This window comes from Camelina sativa, chromosome 8 (assembly GCF_030686135.1).
Source record: "Camelina sativa cultivar CO46 ecotype springtype chromosome 8, ASM3068613v1".
NCBI lineage: Eukaryota > Viridiplantae > Streptophyta > Magnoliopsida > Brassicales > Brassicaceae > Camelina > Camelina sativa.
The window spans coordinates 1,794,907-1,811,302 of record NC_141887.1 but is presented as its reverse complement, the minus strand read 5'-3'; the positions used below and the strand labels follow the sequence as shown (position 1 = coordinate 1,811,302).

The 16,396-nt window shown below is 38.2% G+C and overlaps 4 protein-coding genes across 8 annotated transcripts; 1 reads left to right on the top strand and 3 right to left on the bottom strand.

Moving 5' to 3' along the window:
• Window positions 1–665: 665 nt before the first annotated feature.
• LOC104705620 (WAT1-related protein At5g13670) lies at window positions 666–3,083 on the top strand. Of its 2 annotated transcripts, none has more exons than XM_010421657.2 (7): window positions 666–967; window positions 1,048–1,110; window positions 1,229–1,345; window positions 1,443–1,692; window positions 2,126–2,287; window positions 2,371–2,519; window positions 2,604–3,083. In XM_010421657.2, exons 1-7 carry the CDS (start codon window positions 765–767, stop codon window positions 2,824–2,826), a joined length of 1,167 nt encoding a protein of 388 aa, XP_010419959.2. In that variant the 5' UTR covers window positions 666–764; the 3' UTR covers window positions 2,827–3,083. The 2 variants fall into 2 exon arrangements, with proteins under 2 accessions (XP_010419959.2, XP_087317502.1); XM_087461376.1 differs by having other exon boundaries at window positions 670–967; window positions 2,371–2,458.
• LOC104705621 (uncharacterized) lies at window positions 2,860–5,638 on the bottom strand. 4 transcript variants are annotated; one of them, XM_010421660.3, is made up of 6 exons: window positions 5,382–5,638; window positions 5,110–5,146; window positions 3,726–4,947; window positions 3,578–3,646; window positions 3,278–3,476; window positions 2,860–3,178 (listed from the first exon to the last, which is right to left on the bottom strand). In XM_010421660.3, exons 3-6 carry the CDS (start codon window positions 4,893–4,895, stop codon window positions 3,108–3,110), a joined length of 1,509 nt encoding a protein of 502 aa, XP_010419962.1. In that variant the 5' UTR covers window positions 4,896–4,947; window positions 5,110–5,146; window positions 5,382–5,638; the 3' UTR covers window positions 2,860–3,107. The 4 variants fall into 4 exon arrangements, with proteins under 4 accessions (XP_010419962.1, XP_010419965.1, XP_010419961.1 ...); XM_010421663.3 differs by having other exon boundaries at window positions 3,726–4,898; window positions 5,382–5,498; XM_010421659.3 differs by having other exon boundaries at window positions 5,110–5,313; window positions 5,382–5,482.
• A 129-nt stretch (window positions 5,639–5,767) lies between these two features.
• LOC104705619 (putative elongation factor TypA-like SVR3, chloroplastic) lies at window positions 5,768–10,711 on the bottom strand. The gene is made up of 14 exons (XM_010421656.3): window positions 10,182–10,711; window positions 9,857–9,969; window positions 9,548–9,751; window positions 9,287–9,463; window positions 9,050–9,202; window positions 8,606–8,695; window positions 8,226–8,360; window positions 8,006–8,122; window positions 7,722–7,873; window positions 7,566–7,650; window positions 7,294–7,388; window positions 6,646–6,811; window positions 6,291–6,486; window positions 5,768–6,206 (listed from the first exon to the last, which is right to left on the bottom strand). Exons 1-14 carry the CDS (start codon window positions 10,381–10,383, stop codon window positions 6,070–6,072), a joined length of 2,022 nt encoding a protein of 673 aa, XP_010419958.1. The 5' UTR covers window positions 10,384–10,711; the 3' UTR covers window positions 5,768–6,069.
• LOC104705618 (phospholipid:diacylglycerol acyltransferase 1) lies at window positions 10,693–15,469 on the bottom strand. Its single transcript, XM_010421655.3, has 6 exons — window positions 14,754–15,469; window positions 13,721–13,943; window positions 13,342–13,625; window positions 12,333–12,651; window positions 11,994–12,253; window positions 10,693–11,530 (listed from the first exon to the last, which is right to left on the bottom strand). The coding sequence occupies exons 1-6, from the start codon at window positions 14,975–14,977 to the stop codon at window positions 11,047–11,049; spliced, it is 1,794 nt and encodes a 597-aa protein (XP_010419957.3). The 5' UTR covers window positions 14,978–15,469; the 3' UTR covers window positions 10,693–11,046.
• Between the last annotated feature and the right edge of the window lie 927 nt (window positions 15,470–16,396).

Genomic DNA, 16,396 nt, shown 5'->3' with positions numbered 1-16,396 from the left:
GTGTTTCCTGTCCACTTAATGATGTTCCTATGAACTCGAGGAGAGAAGAAGAGAACCATATGCATTTTCAAGTAAACCATACTTTTTGTTTGACGAGTTATGTTGTGTGTTGCAAAATCATATTGGTAAATCCACTTCATATGAGTTTGTGTCACTTTCTTGTTTTGCTTTGTGGCGTATAAAACGGTCTCATAATGACACAATATAGGACTCTAGTTTCTCTACATGCATGCATGTTAGGTCCCCATATCCCACCAGAATAGTAATGTTATTATTATAGAGAAAAATCCATCAGAAGCCGTTGATAATGTGATTGGACTCATATAGATCGGTTTAGACGGTTACAAAATTATGTGACGAATAAAATTAAAAAACGAAAACAATGGTCATATAAAATAATCAGCGAAAGCGACTGAGATTAGTACTTGAAACTGCCAAATTAATTAAAGGTGGGTATGTTGACAAAAATTTTAAGTGGTCCATGAGAATCAGCACCAAACCAATCAAGCAATTTTTACCCCTTAAAACACGAGTTTAGTGCTCACAATATTTCCTCTTTTTTAGGCAAATGTATTAATTTCCTTGCACTTCACTAATTATGTTTTTTTTAAAAAAAAAAAAATGCTCACATGAAAACGTTATGGTGAGGCTTCAAACAGAATTTTATGTATAAATACACACGCATACGATTTTTATAGATATAACTTTTGTTTTCTTTCTTTTCCATGTAACAAAACCAAAACAACTCTTTTCTAACCATTCACATGAACAAAGTTTTATGCAGCATAATGAAGCTTAAGAGAGCAAGGCCATTCATAGCTATTGTCTTCATACAGTGTTTGTACGCATTGATGTCTATAGTAGCAAAATTAGCTTTGAACGCTGGAATGAGCCCTCACGTTTTAGTTGCTTACCGGATGGCAGTTGCGTCAGTTCTCATTACTCCTTTCGCCCTCGTCCTTGAAAGGTTTGTTTTTCTTCTTCTTCCGGTTCAAACCTACACTACGAACTTAAAAAAAATAATGGTTTCTTGTTATGGAAACGCAGGAACACAAGACCACGGATGACCTTCAAAATCTTGCTTCAAATAGCTATCCTTAGTTTATTTGAGTAAGAAGAAGACTTTGTCGTTTACACCATTTCTGATTCATAATGATAGGGTATTGACTTGTGCTATGTATCCGTGTATGTAAATGTAAGTAACTCTGTTTTTAATGAACAAATGTAGGCCTGTGGTGGAACAAAACCTGTACTACTCAGGGATGAAACTTACCACTGCCACTTTCACATCGGCTTTGTGCAATGCACTTCCTGCAATGACATTCATAATGGCCTGCCTTTTCAAGTAATTAACTCTATCTCTCTATCTCACTCTAAACCAATATTATTTCCCATGCAAACATCACTGAAATGATTTTACTTGGTTTCTGTTTTCTTGTAAGGCTTGAGAAGGTAACAATCAAAAAGCGTCACAGCCAGGCAAAGCTGGTGGGAACCATGGTGGCTGTTGGAGGTGCAATGCTCATGACATTCGTGAAAGGGAATGTCATTGAGCTGCCTTGGACAAAGAACTCAAAGGGTCTTAATGTACATTCACATGCTATGAGGATTCCAAAACAGGACGATATAGCAAGAGGATCAATTATGCTTGTAGCAAGCTGCTTCAGTTGGTCATGTTACATTATTTTACAGGTAGGAACCACATCCGTTCCTCTGAATCTTGGTATCTTACCTTAAAAAACAAACTTTAACTTTAACAAACTCAAACATTTGTTTGGCCCCTGGGCAAATTTTTAAAATAGATCCTTATATTCATATAAATTTTGATTTTGACCCTTTTATTCATAAAAAAATTGGACCCCTTTTATATATATTTTTTTGGATTCCTTTTGTACATAAATAAAAGATTTGGACCCCTTTTATATATAAAAATATTCTCTTTGGACCCGTTTTGTTCATATAAATAAAAATTTCATCCCTTTTATACATACAATTTTGTTTTTTCCCTTAATATGGGGCTACCGCCCCCTTGCTTGCCCTTGTAGTTAAGCCGGCACTGATAATACCTTTAGTGAACAAACAGTGAAATCACAGAGAGTTACAGAGGAATTTATGTTTTTTTCAGGCAAAGATTCTGGCTCAATATCAAGCTGAGCTCTCGCTAACTGCTCTAATGTGCATTATGGGGATGTTGGAGGCTACTGTTCTGGGATTGATATGGGAAAGGAAAAACATGTCAGTCTGGAAAATCCAACCAGACGTGACGCTTTTAGCTTCAATATATGGGGTACAGCAATTCTTATATCTGTAAAACCCTTTTGTGTGTGTGTATGTTTGCTGAAGAAAGAAGTATTGTTGATTGTCTCACAGGGACTTGTCTCAGGGTTAGCATACTATGTTATTGGATGGGCGTCAAAGGAGAGAGGGCCTGTTTTTGTGAGCGCATTCAACCCGCTAAGTATGGTTCTAGTTGCTATTCTGAGCACCTTTATTTTCTTGGAAAATATGTACCTAGGAAGGTAACAATAGCCTTGATCTAAGACTACTATTGTGATAGATCTAAAAGCAGCTGAGAGTATTGATTATGGCTTCTAAATTTGTAGGGTTGTTGGGTCAGTTGTCATTGTCATTGGGATATATTTGGTACTGTGGGGTAAAAGCAAGGACAAAGGAGGGAAGCTTCAACCAAACGCTGGGTGTGCAGAGACTGTGGTAAAGATTGACGAACAGAAGATTCCAACGCCTGATAATAACCGAGTTGTACCCACCAGTGACCAGATAATGATCCCAACAAAGGCAGCAGCTCGATCTCACGAGTCAGTCTGAGATGCCGATTTTGTTCCATGATCTCTCTATATATACCGCATAACATTTTTGATAGTATTGATATGACGGTTTGCCAAAATAATAGCAAGCATTGGGCTACAGAAGTCTCATAAAAGCTTAGAATTTGGCTGTCCTTGCAGTAGTTTATGTACTTCAGTAAAAGAACTAGACTTCATCATAGCAGTACACGGTTCTGATTTATTATATCAGAAGCTATAGTTACAGAGAGATTAAGAATGGATTTCCCTTGACAAAAACCTTCCAGTTGATAACTTCTCTTCTCAAGAGGCCAAAGTAACTGCATCCTTCCCATAGATACGCTTAAGCTCAAGGCTGGCAACTTGATATGAAGCTGAAAAGAGACATAAGTAGAACAATGATTGGCTTTTGTATCTTGTTGTCATGCTCTAAGCAGCAATATCCTATTAAAATGTCTATGTTGCATTACTACCTTTCCAGATGTTGAAATTCTTATGGTTGATATCAGATCCTGTGACATTTTGTATAGCATCGAACAACTTCTCCTGAGGTGAATTCTTCAGCTCTTGAACAACGCCATAAATGGTCTTTCCATTCTCAAAGTATATGTGGTTATTTGGGTGCTTTGTCTTGCAATTAGCATGCTGCTCGAACTCATAAGCATTAAGAACCTGTTGCAAAGTTCAGTTGTAAAATAAGCAGATGACATAGATTTGTATCAAACAGACCTACCAGTGAATATTACTGAAACCATTTGAACCACGGTTCTTACTTTATTAAAGTTACAATTGCTGCAACCACATAGATACCCAGTCCCCTTTATGATTCCTTTGAGATTTTGCTGCCAAATCATGTTTCAGAACATAGAAGATAAAAATGGGAAAGGTTCCTTCACAACACAGATAAAAGAAGAAACTGACCTCACGTGACCACGAATAGTACTTCACAGTAACCCCATCAAACATTCCTGTTGACAACAAGGACTTCACATTTGAAGGAAATGTGTTTGTAGAACCCTTCTTAGCTGTCTTTGAAACATTACTTTTGGGCACGAGTAAGGTATCAACTCTAGGACTAGCATACAAGGGATTCCCAAATTCATAAGACATGTTTTCCTCTGCTTCCACATGAAGAGGAACTTTTGCAGTTGCAGGGTCATGGCTGATGTTCTCAAAACTGTTAATAACACGAACTGATGAACCCAATGTGGTTTCTTTCTGATAATAATCTCCAAAAGATATGGTCTGGCTTCTCTCTTCGTGACAAATTTGATCATTGGTTTCGTCTGCTCTTCCTTGGCAAGAATCCATAGATGCCATGTCACCACCTTGCGTATATAAGGACTGCCCTCCTGACAACACATTGGTATTTTCTTTGAAACAGTTTGGTCTCGTCATGAAAACATTTTCAGGTACTCTGTCACGAGAGAGTAGAGACATAAAGTTCTCTTGTCCTTTGGTGTAGGAGGAACTCATTGAGAAGATATTACAATCAGCCTTTTGAAGAGACTGGCCCATCAATACAAAGTTGTCACCCATTGGTGTGACACCAACACCTTTGTTGCTGAAGTTACTAGCGAATTGCCCTGGCAAGATGAAGCTCTTGTCAATATGACTGAAGGTTTGGCCAAAGGATAGAGTGCTATCTTGACTGCTATGATACGAAGGACCTGTTTCAGATGATCCCCCGTAAAGCTGAACCATGAATTCGGGAATGTTGCCAGTTTCAGAGACTTGATTGACTTTAACTTTTCTGATGGTGTCAAGATTCAATGTGCTACCATGGACCGATGGCAAACCAATTGACGAAACAACATCACTGCATTGCTCGGCCTCAATATGTTGTTGACCAAGGAGATGTGATGTATGCGCAATGGCAGGATCGAATAAGCAATTAGTTAACTGGGAGGGGACAAGAGAACTGTCCCATGCAGAAAGATTCATATGTGCTGCACCAATCTCTACAAATTGTCTCTTATTACCGAGTCGTTGTGAGCCAGACGGTTCTGTCAACCACTGATGACTCCGCTTTAGTTCCACTCTCGAAGACCCAGAATATGGAATCTCCTCTCTGCCAAAATCCTTTGTCATCTTCTGTCACAACCAGCCCAGAGATATTGTTTAAACAACTACACTCCCAAAACTGTGAGAAGATGAAGAAGACTTAGTGCAGATTACAAAAAAACCAAAACATTCTTAAAGGATGATAAAAAAAAAAAAAAAAACTTTGTGTTCTTACAAAATTAGGTAAAGGAAGAATGGGGAACAGTGGAACCCTAAAAATCACGAATCCTGGGTTTCTTACCTTGCAAATTGCATCCCTTGGGACTGAGATGGCAGAGCTGTTCGCGAAGTGAAAAGCAAGAATCCAAGTTAGGAGATTGAGATTTTTAGGGTTAAAAATGAAGAATTTAAGTCACACAATTCGAGAGAAGAGAGAGTTTGAGGTTGAGAGCAGAGTGATGAAGGAAGAGATCATCAAGAAGACTCGTAACTTTAAAAAGAGTAACTGCAAAAAGTTTTTGAAGATCAAATTAAAAAAAAATTGTGGGTGACTGATACAACAAAAATACTTACAATTAAAGTAATCAGATTTCAGTTCAGGCCCTCGGTTTGGTGGTGTAATAACAGTTGAATTTTGGCTGATTTTTTATTTTTTAAGAATCCGGCGGATTAACTGATTCATAAAAAATCATTTGGTGCAACGACTTAAAATAATTAAATAACATAGACGATTAAAAAAATAAGTATAGTAAACAATTCCCATACAAAAGAAATAATTTATTAAATTAAAAATTAAAAAAAAAAAAGGGTCAAGCACCTCATAGTTTATCGTTTGAATTTTTCCTGATTTTTTCTTGTATTATACGATTTGTGTGAGTATGTTGCCTCTTGACCCTTGTAATGTGGCCCTATTTTATTGCAAAGCTAGCCTACACTTACTTTAACACGATACCAGTTAGTTAGACAAAGGCATGCTTGAATGCATCTCAACTAAGGCTTCACCCATTTTACGCAACCATATTTGCGACGGGTAAGTTTAGAGGTTTTACAACTTATGTTTCCAATGATCAAAGGGCATGGTGTTTTTCCAAAAAAAACATTAATTGGATTACACGAGGACTCACCCTTTGCTATAAAGAATAAGACTATGTAGTATAATCATCAAAACAAAGCCTATAAATAACACTAGAAACTAGCTTTCACTTTTTCTTCCAGAAAACGTTTCAATTTTCTATCAAACCCAGCTGCAAAAATGGGTTTTTTACTGCCTGCCTTTCTTTGCCATTTTAGGATTCTTGCACATCCTAATACTCTGAGGTGTTACCTCCACCAGTTCATCCTCTTCAATGTATTCGATGCAGTCGTCCAGACTATAAGTTAAGGGAGTGTCAAGTACCACTGTAATTGAGAAAGGGAGATTTGTGAGCATATGAAACTGAAACTTTCACAAGTTAATAAGATATATAAATATATATGAAATACCTGTTACATCTTTGTTGGACCGTATGTTTGTTGCTGCCTTCTTCTTGCAGATATTTAGGCCCAAGTCACCAGGTCTCTGATGGATACCAACTATCTGACCTTTGTATACATCCACTCCTGCACTTACAAACATTTGCCCTCTCTCTTGCGCACTCGCCAGAGCATACGATGTTGATGTTCCATCTTCAAAGGCAACCTGAAAGACCCACTTTCCTATTCAGAAACCACAAATAAACTACCAAAATGGTATATGCTTCATCAAAAGTTTACTTCTCATATTTTGTGGCCATTTTCGAACAATCTAATTATAAGGATTTTGCTAATTCCTGAAACCTAACTCAACTTTCCAACTTACCAGCGAACCCAGATCACGGGTGCTAATATCACCAGCCCAAGGTCCATAACTGTCAAATATAGTGTTAAGGATAGCTGTCCCTCGAGAAGCTGTTAAGATTGCGTTCCTCAATCCAAGAAGTCCACGTGTTGGGATTTTGTACCGCAGAAAGGTTGTTCCTTCGGATCTGTCATTCAGGATTCACATGCATAGTTAGATTAATCTTAAAAGCTGCAAAGTGTAGATATACCAAGCAGCTTACTTGGAAAAACAACACTCAAGCGCCTCAAAAACATACACACAAAAATCACTACTGAATGAGAAATTAACATGACATCAGGTAGTTTTGTTCTCGTATAAATGCAGTTCAGCTGTAGGAAAGCATTTTCATGACGCTGTTTGACCAAAAGGTTTTAAAAGCAGTAACAAGTCTTGCTCATGTTCATATGGTGATTACAGTCAGCTAATATGACCAAACTGCTGTTATAAGCAACCAAAGGACATTACCAAAACATGTCTTAATCAGTTTGTTCCCACCACGATTAAAATGTTCCTTACCATTAAAACGAGCAGTCTTGACACAAAATCATTATCAAGAGGCAGGAGAAACTATGCGCACTCAGAAACTTGCATATAAAATAAAGAGATGGCAAGAGAAACAATACATACCCTACACCCTGCATATCAAACATCTGTCCACGCCTTTTGCCAAGAAGTTCAACAACAGGCCCCATGTGAGCCTCTGGTACTTCAACAGTTGCTATCTGAATTAGTGGATTTTGAAGTTAGATAGGGCGTTTGGGAAACAATTCACGAAGCAAAAGTTCTTTTCAGTGAGCAGACAATGAAAGCAAGGATATTCAAATCAAATTGAAATCATGGTCTTATAAGTTGCTGCTAATATCTTTGCTAGAAAACTAGTAGGTCAGTCCAAAACTTACCTCATATGGCTCCAGCACTTTATCATTAACCTTTTTGTTGATAACTTTCGGGGGCCCTACCATAAATTCATATCCCTCTCTTCGCCTGGAACATATTACCGTTCAGCTACTATCAATTCGAAATATGAAAGGAATGATGGCCAGTGAAGTACTTACATGTTTTCTATCAGGATGGTAATGTGTAGTGTACCACGTCCACTTACAATGAATGTGTCTGCTGTCTCACCATCGTCCACTTTCATAGCTAGATTTCTTTCAAGTTCACGGTTTAAACGATCTCGTAAGTTCCTGCTCGTTACATACTTCCCCTACACAAAAGGAAAGATAATTCATCCATGTTTATGACTTCCCTCTTAATATTTTGTAGCTATGCGTTCATGGAAAATAGAGTAAGATGGAGATAGACTCATGACAGTATCATCAGCCATGACTCGACATACCTCACGACCAGAAAATGGAGAGGTGTTTACAGAGAAGGACATTTTCACAGTTGGCTCTTCTACTTTGATTGTAGGTAGAGGCTTCCCATGTACTTTATCAGCAATAGTCTCCCCTATCTGTAAATTAAGGGTATGCAAGGAAACCAATACGTTACAACTCAATTAGCAATAAAAAGGAAAAATGACAAGTGGCTGAAACTATCCATGCTTATACGTGTACCTGAATGTTGTCTATGCCACATACAGCGCAAATATCTCCAGCTGCCACTGAATCAGTAGGTACTCTGTAGAATTTCTCATATACAAAAAGCTCACTAACTTTTGCAAATCTACAGGAATCTTCAGAAGTGCACACCTGTAAAGTTATATCGCAATAAGTCTACTATAAACCATATCAATTCTGCAAGAAGTTGGTGAGTTCGTATTGGATTCTTGCTGATTCGTAAGGTTTTGCGGTCATCCCCCAATCAGTTACGTCTTCAACGTATTTCATCACAAGATCTAACGAATTTAGAAACTTAAGGGGATAGTTTTTATTTGAGCCCACATCATTTATGTCCCATAACATAGGAATAAGTTCAAGATTGATAAAAGTGTTACCCTGACATCCATTCCTTTGCGGAGTACCCCTGCGTGTAGTCTTCCAATGGCAATGCGTCCTTTATGCTCATCATACTCAATATTTGTGGCCTGAACAAAAAAAAACATGTTAGTTGCATACAAGTGAATAATCTATTCAACTAGATTGTTTGGTTCACTGAAATTTCTTTAACATTTTGGTTTGAGGAATATCCCAGTGCAGTAAACCAGAAGGCTTATTACTTATAATATGATAAGTTCATCAATTTGACCGGGTATGAACCCAGACTCAAGCCACAAATTGTTTTCGTTATTTCAGAGTGCCATTAGTTTCTTGGATTTAAAAGCTTGTAGCAAGTGACTGCTTTTAGTTGGTGAGAGACTATATATGCAAGATAGCTTTTTGGCACTAACTGGAAAACACATAAAACATGAAACGAAGGTAAGATAATCACAATAACTCACAAGCATCTGCAGTGCACCATCTTTTTCAATATTTGGCCCAGGTACACATCTGATTATAGCTTCGAACAGGGGTCCCAGGTCCTCTGCAAGGTCATCTGGAGAAAGTCCCGCCTTTCCTTTAATCCCACTAGCATATATCGCTTGGAAATCACACTACACTCCACACAAAAATATCATTAAGATTAGTCTCACGAAAATATACTACACAAGGAATAGACAAACCCAAATCAACAATACCTGTTCATCTGTAGCATTCAGTTCAATAAAAAGTTCAAATGTGGAATTGACAACAAATTCAGGACGAGCAGAAGGCCTGTCAATCTTGTTAACGACCACGACAACAGCATGTCCAAACTCAAGAGCCTTCTTTAAAACAAACCTTGTCTGGGGCATAGGTCCCTCAACAGAGTCAACCTAAGAAATTGAGGAGAGGAAAATGAGAAATACAGAACAAAAAAAAGTTTCTTATAAAGCATTGAGAGAAGCAACATATTTTACCACAAGAAGAACTCCATCAACCATGTTCAGAACACGCTCCACTTCACCCCCAAAGTCAGAATGGCCAGGAGTATCTATAATATTTACTTTAGTATTTTTGTAAGTGATGGAGGTATTTTTGCTAAGAATAGTGATTCCTCTTTCACGCTCAAGGTCATTTGAGTCCATGATCCTCTCTTGCATGACTTGGTTATCTCGGAAAACCTGCAAAAATAATGTTAAGGGTTTATAAGAAAACGAAAATTAAAGTTTCTCATGTTGGATAAAGAACAAACCCAATGCCATTATTTGCATTTTTGCAACTGTTACCTTAGCTTGCCTAAGCATAGAATCAACCAAAGTAGTTTTGCCATGATCAACATGAGCTACGATTGCTATATTCCTCACGTCATTCCTCCTATCCAACTGCTTCTTCTTCACCTCTATTGGCATAAACATAGCAAAGCGATTTTGTTTAGAGAACCAAATCAACCAAAAAAAGATACAGAGTGAACTTAACCTAAGTGTAATTCTCAGAACTTTGATTGACAGGTTTCTTATTTTTATTTCAAAAACTCGTTCGTTTGCTTGAACCCAAACCGAAATCAATTTTCAGCAGTAAAACTATCTGAAGAGAAAAAGAAGAAAAAATGACCGGAGGCTGGTTCGGCGGTTGAGGCGGAGCAAGTGATGGGACGAGGAAGCGGACGGCGGGAAGGGAATCGGAGAGCTCGTCCCCCAGGTTTAAGCGCGGAAGCGAAGCTAACGCCGAGCACTTGTTGCTTGTGAAGCAGAGGAGAAGCTTGTCTCCTCAAAACCGCTGGAGAAGCGGAGGAAGTGCTCAAGCTAAGCTCCATTATAATTCTCTCCGCCGCGAATTTTGAGGAGATTGGGAGAATAGAGATAGAGAGAGAGAGAGAGAGAGAGAGAGAGAGAGCTTAGAGGATATATTTGGTTGGAGAGGAGAAGCTGAATGAATAGCTGATTGTTTTATTCCGAGGATTGAATTAAGAAGAAGACTGCGCAGTAGAGGGACCAGGTTAAGCCACGTCTCCACTCTTCAACTTATCGCATTCCCCAACTTGACTACTCCGGGCATGGGTAAGTAAGTGGTAACGAGCTTTTTCCTTAAGTGACGTAGTTGAATGGTTCATTGGCTGGTTGCATTTCAGAATTAACTTTAATCATCAAATTCCAAACAAATTCTACACTTCTACTAGTTTGAATCACATTCTCTACACTTCGTGTGTAACCCATAAAGTGATGCTTTCGACATGATAAAATAACATGGCGAAGCAAGTTTCGTATTATCGTTTTCTGAGGGACCAAACATCAAATAGGAGGATTGTATAATTTACATCAATAAGAATATAATGAAGGGGTATTGAGGATACTTCATCACCAAATTATCATTCTCAGTCTTCTTCTGACTTGAGCATCATGGTGTTGTTGATGATGATGATCTCTCTTGCAAGTATTGGATTCACAAATGCTGACTGCTTTTTAAGATATCAGGATATTCACAGCTTCAGGTCTATTCGGTCGGACCATTCATATATGCCAGAGTAGACCTGGTCATGTCCTATATCAGACCCGTTACCTCCTGCGGCGACCCTCATGATATCCTCTATCAACGCAAAGTTTCCCATTATATCGACATGAGCTCCACTCTGGGTCCCTCGCCCTTCCAGCAGGTTCGCAGGCGGAGAGTGATTGTATTCTCTAATGTAAGTCTTGATTCCTGAAGGGTTGAATCTTGTCTTGCCACGCCATGCTTTGGCACACATGTACCCGGCACTTAGGACCGGTACTGTTTCATCCCCATCCACATTGTAAACCCCTGCTTTCAGACAGCTATCTTCGTCCTCCTCGTGAGCAGAAGTGAAGATCTGAAACGGGATGCAACTGTCAGGAGACTGGTTAAGCTTGTATACGTATGCTCGTTCTGTTGGTATCCCAACTCCGTACAATGAGAAGATTTCCATTTCAGGAGCATTGGGTAATCTGAAACAGGAGAACAAACCAAACTGAGTATTTATTTTAATAAATTAGCCAGAGGATAAATGATGATCCTAATGGGATAGAGAACAATTATATTTCAGGTCTCAGGATGATTAACTGAGCAACAAATACATATAAGATGCTCCGGCTAGTTCCAGGTTATTGCTGGTAAAACCCAGAAAGTGAAAGAGAGTCTACTACACTCCTTTTAAACTAGAAGGTGGTAATAAGGCTGGGGTTTTCAGCCAATTAATATATTTGCCATGTCAAAGCCACCTTTCAGCTGCTTCTATAAGCAAGTGTCACCTTTATCAACTTTGGAACCTCAATATAACTGACCAAGCCTTTTCAAGTTAAGACTCAGATAGCTTTATTAGATTTGGAGCCTAAAACCATATCTAAGTTGACGGAAAATAAATGACTCATAATGCGTCAAGCATAGAGTTATATCAAAATAACCACTTACTTTGTCTCCAACGGATTTGACCAATATTTGGGATCTTTATACTTGGGGTCATCCAAATCATCAGCAATTCCATAAGAGAAATGAGCGGAACCACGCGCCATCATCTTAGGAGCAACATAATGTAGTAGATCTATAACTGCATCAGCAGTGTAGACCTTATACTCAGCAATAGCTTTGATCCCTGCAATTCCCATATCATGGTACTCTGTCCACACGTCACGACAGGTGTGATTTGGGAAACTCTGACCTTTGACCGCACCCTTCACCAAGTAAAATGTATAGATTATTCATCACCTCATCACAAACGGTACATGGTTTATACAATTTAAATGTGCTTACTCGAAAATCAATATTATTAATCTCAGAGGATGCAGCCTCTGCTATTTCTTTCCCGAAAGATATCATCCTTCCATAGTTCACAGGCTTTATCTTGGAAACTCCATTTTCACCTGCTTCACCACAAGTCTCGTTTCTCTTTTGCTTATTCCCACAGCAGGTGTGGCCTTTCTCAGGCGACCAATCAAGACCGCCCCATATTGTGTCACCTCCCTTCGGTAACATAGACATTGTTGAGTCCCATGTGCGTGTCATTCTCATTATATGCTGCAAGGTCTGAAGTCTAAAAATATCGGTGTCTAAGAACCCTGGAGCAATCGCTCTGCAATTTCAAAGACAGTAAAGTTCTATTAAGCAACCAAGCGACTAAAAGTCTAACTAATCCAACGATTCTGTAGTTAAGCAGAAATTAAAGACCATAGCTGAACATACAGGAAGATTTAAAGACACATAAAGTAACATTAATTGGTAAAGAATGTAAGCATGGAAGCTCAAGCACTTTCCAGAGCAAAATTCAGTGCCCTCCATGACAGTATGATGAGTGTTTTCGTCAACGCTAAGAAACTGATAAGACGCTGACTTTCAATATTTCTTCAAGTAGTTCTATACTTAATTTGCCTAAAAATAATCAGGCATTTCTTTGTCGCACTTGCAAAGAAAGTTATTAGTATTAAGTTAGGCAATTATTGCTCAAAAAGAAGATGAGTACAGCATTGAAAACAGTAAAATCATATAAATAATATAGTACATACATACCAACTCGACATTTATTTACATGAAACTGAAAGTATCCTAGTTCACTCTATCACTCGACTATCTTAATTCTTAACTATCACTATCAAATTCTCAAGAGAGTTCCAACTTCACAGGCAGCAAAAATAATCAACCAACGTCAATATTATAGCAGCTATAATAAAGCACTGTTCTTAGAATTGATATCTAGTACTAGTAGTAGCATAAATTTGAGTTCGAGAGGTTCTTATCATCTTAAGCACAAGCAGATATTCAATACCTGGCAACTGCGACATCCTTTGCTTCAGCAGAGAAAAGCCCAGAAACAGCTTTTGGAACACCAAGAAACGGTCCACCAATATTCATTACAGCCTTTATATATTTGGCACACCAATTTGGCCCACCCCCACCACCCATTGGAGCTGGCTCCTCAACCCATTTCATAAAATGTAGAAAATACAGGACCCCCATGGAATGCGGAACAATAACTGCTTTTTTTCCACCATTGGTAGAAACCATCAACTCTATATTACTTTTCATACGGCTGAGAGTCTGGTCACGCACCTATTAGTTCAACAAGAAACAAATTTAAACCGTAAGTGATGAAGAAAGAAACGTGGCATCAACCAGAACAATAGAAAGAATTATGAGAAAAGAACCTCAGTGTTCTGAAACGAAAGCCTCCAGTCATATGCAGCCATATACATGTTTTTTTCTTCATATCCAATATGTGCAAGGTTAGCAATCAGCACAGCCCATACAAAGTAGCCAGGAGCAAAGTAGTCAGCAGCAACGAGTCCTGATACAGCTCTCACTCTAATACCATCAGGATCCAACCCAGTTTCATTGTCAAGTGACATGTGTTCCACCCAACATAGAGGCCTAAATCAAAGAGATCATCAGTTAGTTAAGATACTAACACTGTCCCATCTCTAACATAGCAAAGAAAAAAGAAGAAAGATGCAGATCGTAACAAATAAAACAGATGTAGCCCACAAGATAGTTTATAAAAAGTAATCTATAGCAGGTTAGAGAGGAGTTCATAGATTGATAACAGAAAAAAGATGAAAGAAATTCGAGACATATATAACTAGACTCAGATGTTGAAAACTTTGAAAATCACATATTCAGTTATCAGAAATAATTTGAGAAAAGCACGTTGAGCTAATGAAAGACACAAAAGAAACTAGCTTTAATTGTACATGTGCGTAGTTGACTAATAAAGCAACAGTCCTCTATCACAGCTTAAATTAAGCACACTTTTCACAGATGTATTCGGAACTTCTCTATTCCTAACAGAAACATAAAACACTACTTCCCTATACGCAACACTCAACTTGACAGTAAGGGAACAACTTGTTATCAACGGAATCTACAGCTTGTCTAGCAACCGATTTGGTAATAAAATGACTTGAAATTCACAAGGCAGGTGCAATATTAAGATCTAAAATTTAACAAAAGTAAATGTATTCATTCCCTTGGTGACTTAGCTTCAAACCCAAATTTGGTAATTACGTTCCCATACACGCAAACACAAAATACAACAAAAACACCATTCTTAAAAGAAGATAGCCTTTCACATCTAAAAAGCGTCTTATAAAGAGTAAGAAGCAAGCAGCAAATGCGTGAGCTCATCAGATCCAACCCAAATCCCAATATATATAAGATAAAAGAGTGAGAATTTGAGCTCACCTTTTATAGACTTCACCAAAAGTACCTCCCCACAAACGTTTTCTAAACAAACCATCAGCACACTGTTTACCTTCCCAAAGCTCAAGCCCACCAGTAACAATCCCAGGGATGAACACAACGGGATGCTGGGCCTTAAGACCTTCTTTCTTAAGCTTCACACCAGGCGGGTCGGGTAAAGGACCCGTGATTCGCTCCGTTACATACTGAGGAAAGCTGGCGGGCATTGCGTTGTAAAGAAAGAGGAGAAACCACCATGTGACACACACACAGCCAATGAACCAACAACATGAATCGACACACGACCACTTGCCTCCTCCGTTCGATTTCTTATGGGTTTTCGAAGAAGAAGAAGAAGATTCATGAGGTGGTTTCTTCTGGGAATCCTCATCAGACGATGAATAAGAGGCATCCCCTTGTCCACTTAGACGAAGCTATGGACTTTGTCAATCTCTTGGAAGAACCCAAGATTAGGGGATATTTTGTTTAGATCAATCGAGAGAGACAAAGAGAGCTCTGCTTCGCTGCGAATTTCTGATACCAATCAAAAATCAAATTTTGTTTCTATTTGTTTTTTTGTTCGACTTTTCTGTTTTTTTTTTTTTTTTCGTTCTGATAATTCCAATTTCCAAGGGACTCGGACCGTATCCGTATGGGCAAAAACGTGACCACTTGGTTCTGGTTGCGGTTCAAGGGTCAACCTTAGACCCGACCGATCCGTTTCGTTGATTTCATTGTTTAGTTTTTTAGTCCGTAACAATTTTTTAATCACCTAGTTTAACACGCCGCTTGTATTTTTTACAACTATAATAATCAGTTTTAAGTATTTGGACCTTAATTATGTTTAGAACACATGACACAAGTCCACACGCCCATGACGTTAGCCCACACTCCCAAGGTTGACCCTTTTTTTGTGTGTGCTAACGTCACCTGTGGGATGTACGATGGGTGGCTTATTCGAACCAGACTAGGTTGGACACACTAAATAGTTAAATACTACAGACTGCACCAAAAGCCTATTGCAGCCAAACATCATTTATCACCAAATTGGTGTTGGTTCGAATTGCAACTTGCAAGAAGCATTTTTGCTATCCTACCTTGGGTTAAATTAGGTTGATGAGCCTACTACAAGAGCCTAAATCAACTAAACCTTTCTACCCTTTATAATATTAGAAGGAAAAGAAAGGCAGGGAGAAAAATTGAAACCTTAAAGGAGAAACTCGACCTTGGAGGGAAAAAATCATATTTCATTATCATCATATGAAATCGTGAATCAAAGAGATTTGTCATTCGTTTAATCCTAACCGTAGCTACTAGTCAACTTAAATATATTATAATGTGAGATTGAAACCTTAGACTTAAGTTTCATTACAAGTTGTAAGTAACAGAAGGATGTTCAAATGTGATGTGACGACTATGTAGTACAAACTGCAATACTACATGCCCATCTACATTTACTTATAATCTTAAAAAATACTATATGGTGAAATTGATAAGATTTCACTTCCATCTTTTATAAACAAACTTGGATGATGATGATGAAATTTAATTGCATCAATGCATTTCTAGACGTTTACAACTAAAATTTTGATTTTTAAGATTTATTTCTTATGAGTCTTATAGTTATTATTTGTTTTTCTGCATTT